The following is a 5,118-nucleotide window of genomic DNA, read 5'->3' as shown; positions in this document are numbered from 1 at the left end:
CAGTTTTCCTGATTCCTTTACTACCCTTTCTTTTTCTCCTCCGTTGCTCTTGCACTCATCCCTTCCCACTTCATCCTCTCCTGTCTTTTATCTCTCTGCATTTTGCTGCAGTTTGTTTTCTTCATGCTGATGAGTGAAAAATAGAAACGACACCGGGGGCAGCTGCAGACTGAAGGAGTACTCTTTCTTTCTTGGTGGCGTGCTTTCTCTCCTCAGATGCCCCTTGTCTGCCTGTCAACCTTTTACCTCCTCTTCCTCCTGACTTAACTCTCCCATTCATCCTTCATCACTCTTTTCCTTCCCTCCTTCCATTTATTCTTCTGTCACACTCTCTCTCTCTCTCTGGTTCCACAGAAATTGCGGGGTAATCCCACTAACTGGAACAGCTCAGCTAATATAGCTTCTGACAGATTCTCTCCCTCTCCTCATGCTATTCTTGTTTTTTTCCAAATATGTCTTGTTTTGTCACAAAATTCAGCCGTACACTGACTCCCTATCTCCCGTTTCCTCATTTCTTCTTCTCTTTTTTTCCCCTCCTCCTCCTCACTGCTTATCTGCTCCTGTTTTTGCCAAAATCCTTTAGACCTTTGGCTTTTCTCCTCATCTTTTTCTCTTCTGTTGATGCTTGTTGACAGCTTATACGGGTTTGCCAAGCTCAGCACTTTTCTGGTATCACAAGGCATTATTTTACGGGATGTGCAGCTCCTACAGCGACAGCAAGAAGGCCTGCGTAAGACATAATCCAGGGCTTGTGCCTTGTTGTGTAAAAGTCATATTCACGCTGTACATCGCTTGACCTCCAGTTCGGAAACTACCAGCGCTGTATAGCTACCGCTATGGACACCAAGGTCAAGTCGTCAGTGTTGTTTGTGGAAATTTGGGGGGTTGAATGATGAAAGAATAAGTTTATATTCTACAAACACAAAAGCATTGCTATGGAAGCCCACTGTGAGGAAAAAACGCTGTTAAAACCTGATCTCCATGATTGAAACACTGTACACTCAGACTCAGGCATGTATTTGAGGAAATTCTCCACTACATCGCTCTTCACGTATCCAAACGCAGCTTGCTCTAATATGACAGGCGCGATCTTCACAGACCATCCAAAAAGCAATTATTCAAGCTACACTCTCCCACTGCTTCTGCCCAAAATCATGTCTTAGAAAAGGCACTTTGAGAGCATTTCCCGTTGCGCATTGGTCGTAGAATTCACTCCAGAATTCTGAAAGACAATCTCTCACAACTCCTCCATCATAATATCCCATCTCAGGAGGCAGTACAAGCTGGATTTTGATGTCAACATCTTGAAGTCCATCATCAGAGAAATGTGCCATGAGCTGTGGCAGTACCTGCCCTCTCTGAACAACCAATATTCTCTTCACTCTCTCACTGGCTGGCATGGTTTGTGGTGAAACAGGCAGCGTATCATCCAAATTCTGTTGCTCATCTTCAGAAAAGTCTCCTACAAAAACAACGTCGCTACTCTCAAAAACATCCTCACTCCCACCCTGTGTGGAATATAGTGCAAAGTCAAAATTGTCATCGCTTGTAGTACTTCCAAGAAATATCACATCAGGGTTGACTGTTTGAAATGTAGCAGCTGGTGGGGCTGTAGCAACACTGAGAGAAGAAGTGGAGGTCTGATTCTGAGAGCTCTCTCGTCTCTCCAAAGATGGAGCCAAACCCGTGACTGTGACTGTGTGGTCAAGTAAAACCTAAGAAGATTGAGTTTTGTGTCAGTGTACAATTGTCCAACTGTAATTACATTCTCAACTGTCACATCTTGATAATCTTTGAGATCTAACTCAAACTCTGTTAAGTCCTGTCTGGAAAGAACAGGCCAGTTGCTTCCTGAATCAAATCCCTTTGCTGAGCATCCTTTGAAACGTTGACTTTTCTTGTTCCACCTCCTCGTCTGACTCTCACTTGCTTGAAAGCCTCTTTTTCCATCATCATAATGCATCCATCCTCGTTCTATTTTTCTAATTGTCTTGAGAGCATGTCTTTTCTGAGATTCTTGTGAGTGCTCCCCTTGGTTTTTGCTGCAGCCTCCTTCATCACAAGGTTTTCTTTTGGCCAATTTGTGTTTCAGGCGCTCAAAAAGCTTTGATTTTCCGAGTGTTGTTGTGGCTGTTTTCCTTCCGCTTACAAGATCCTAACACTGCTAGACGATCACCATATGATGGCAAATAAGCCTTTCATTGTTCATCTGTCATCAGCTGTGTGGTGCTGTCATCAATCTAAACAAGGACAGTGGAATTGTTTTAAAAACAGCAATCCTGATTGGATAACTTAATCATTTCTGATAATATTTAGTTATCTACAGTTTAATGAAACAGTAAAATAACAAGTGCTGCAGGGACGTCCTGGTTTACACATATTCTGCAGGCTTAAGAAAACTTATTTTCTGGGTCCAGATTACTGCAAAAACTCACACCATAATCGTTTTCATATTTAATCAATGGAAATAGTGACAGTGAGGGGATGTGCTCATTCGTGCAGCTCCATGGTCTGCTTTCAGGATTCAAAGTGACTAGTTGCCATTTACAATGTTTTAAGGGAGGAGTAGTTCCTTCACTCTCAAACTATTATGGACACAGCCTTTGCCTTTTTCCTTTTTAAAAGTTTTTTTCTCGTTCCAACTTAAATGCTCACAGTCAGTCCTAGGGGCCGGTTGTCCTTGTGTCTCATGCTTTTATGTTTTTCTCTCTCTTTCTCAGGAGGTCCTCCTGATGTGGGCAAGATGCTGGGTGGGGAGGAGAAGGAGGAGGACCCCGACGCAGCCACGAAAGAGGAGGAGCGACAGGAGGCGCTGAGGCAGCAGGAGGAGGAGAGGAAGGGCAAATATGCCAAGATGGAGGCTGAGAGGGAAGGCATGAGGCAAGGCATCAGAGATAAGGTACGATAGTATGCTGTATAATAAGTTAATGGATAATTGAAATACTAATAAAGTTCACACAAGGAATCAAGTCAGAGTCTCGAAAACAACCACTAATACAAAGAAATGAAAATGTATTAATAGAATTGTGAACACTAAACTCTAAAATTGTGTCAAATCCATTGTAAGAAGTTTTGATGACTTTGGATGCCGTCCCGTCTATTTATGTTTCAGTAGCTTCTAAAGGCTTCTCATCTTGGCTGCATGACAGCAAAACCCTTTTTTTTTTTTCTAACAACAGACCCGTGTTTGAAATAGACTATCATCAGACTATTTTTGTGTGCTTTTATGTAATTTTTAAATAGATCAGTGGAAAATCAGGAAGGAGCGGTGCAGAACTGAGAGAAATGAGGAGCCATGATTAATATGAATACATTTGAATTTAAATGGTTGGCTCAGAGAGGACTGCTTTAGGAATGCAAACTTCTATCTGAATTCTTCTTCAGGAAATTGTTTCAATTCGTCAGGCACGACTGTAACAACATTGTGTTATATGTACAGCATGATATCTCATTTCGTAGGTTTTTGATATCTTTTTTTTTTTGCATTTTCTGACTAAACCACAATGTCCCGTAATGACTGAATGAGCATTAGTATGCTTTTATTGTCTACAGTTAGTGTAAGTGTTCGCTTTAAGCTCCCCTCTCCACAAATGTGAGGCTGTGGGGCTGCTGTGATGGTATATAGAGGCTGCAGTGTAACCACCTCACTGCAGAGGCAGTGCGAAAGACAGGCAGTCTGTGGGTGGGGCAGGTCTGAGTGGAATACTGTGAATCAGCGGGATGAAAAGTGGCACTCCTTCCCTGGCTCCTCACCTCCTCTATTCCTCCCAAGTTCTCCCTGAGCAAGGAACGACTCCCAAAGTGCTCGTTACTGAGGAGTTTCTATCAGCTTCCTCCACAGCTTTGTCCCGCTGTGCCACATACTGCGAGAAATCTCCATATTACAGCTGTGTTATCCAGATGTTGGGAAATAGAATGACATTAACAGTTTTGGGTGGCATCAGTTTCCAAAGCTGGTGTGATTATTGTTGTGTGACTTTTCCAACAAATACATACTGCGTGTTTTAGACCGGTTTTTGACATATTCCATAGCTTTGCTGAAAGACACAGACGGGAACAAGAGGAAGACAACGATGAAGGGTTAGCAGCTGCTCAAATTACAGGAACACAGGGAAACGGCTCCATGGGATGATGGGCAAATCTCAACGTTCAGTATAGGATATGGACGGATGAGTAGCAGTGCATGTGCATTATGTCGTATTCATGTTATATTGGAGTTATCATAATTACAATTTACCAACTCACATCCCCAAATGAGTGGTTATCACAATTAAACAACGCTGTTTCCGAGCAAATCACATCATCCGCAGACCATCATTCAATTTAATTAAATCCATCCATTGAATGTAGCGTTACATGGTCAATGTGCAGTGTTTTTCAACACACACGCCAATCTGTATTACATCCCATGCTCACGATGCTTCAAGCAGACATGTTGGCCTCAGCAGAAATTGGTGTCAAGCTTTCCAGGGCAGAGGGCAACTCCATTGTTACAGCTGCAATAAAAGATGTTTTTGGCCTCTTGAACTCCACAAAGGAACAGCACTGGGAGGCACAGCGATTGTTGGTTTAGTGGCCATAGTAGAAACAACAGGTCATGTGACACACTTGGAACCAGACAGCAACCATCGCAAAAAAGAAAGTTTGAAATATTGAAGACGTGATAATACCACACCCAGCAGAACCAATCACTAAGCCACTAAATGCAAACAATGCATCAAATAACAAAATAATGTCTCACATTTGTGTTACTGCCAATGTAGTTATGCATTTACTTTGCACCCTTCGCTCTTCTAACTTTTAACATATTTATTTGTTAACATATTTGTTAACATATTAATTTATTTGTTGAACCAACAGTATGGCTTGAAAAAGCGCGAGGAGGCCGAGGCCGAGGCCGCAGCCGCCGCAGAGGAGTCTGCAGAGGGCAGCCTGACTCGACCCAAGAAGCTCGTGCCGGCCGGCTGCGGCGACGAGGAGGAGGAGAGCATCATGGACACAGTGATGAAATACCTGCCAGGCCCGCTGCAAGACATGCTGAAGAAGTAGGCTAGCTCGTTAGCTAATGCTAACGTTATCTAGCTCAGTTCATAGGCTACATTCACAAAGTTGGCTTAG

At 42.9% G+C, this 5,118-nt stretch overlaps 1 protein-coding gene across 1 annotated transcript; it reads left to right on the top strand.

The window, feature by feature from the left end:
* Positions 1-2,622: 2,622 nt before the first annotated feature.
* Positions 2,623-5,118, top strand: cplx2a (complexin 2a). The gene is made up of 2 exons (XM_076090762.1): positions 2,623-2,899; positions 4,861-5,118. The coding sequence occupies exons 1-2, from the start codon at positions 2,648-2,650 to the stop codon at positions 5,047-5,049; spliced, it is 441 nt and encodes a 146-aa protein (XP_075946877.1). The 5' UTR covers positions 2,623-2,647; the 3' UTR covers positions 5,050-5,118.

This window comes from Anarhichas minor, unplaced genomic scaffold (assembly GCF_050575085.1).
Source record: "Anarhichas minor isolate MPS153535 unplaced genomic scaffold, ASM5057508v1 ptg000012l, whole genome shotgun sequence".
In the NCBI taxonomy this organism is placed as follows: domain Eukaryota; kingdom Metazoa; phylum Chordata; class Actinopteri; order Perciformes; family Anarhichadidae; genus Anarhichas; species Anarhichas minor.
Note: the sequence above shows the minus strand (reverse complement) of the source record. Positions and strands in the feature narration are given on the sequence as shown.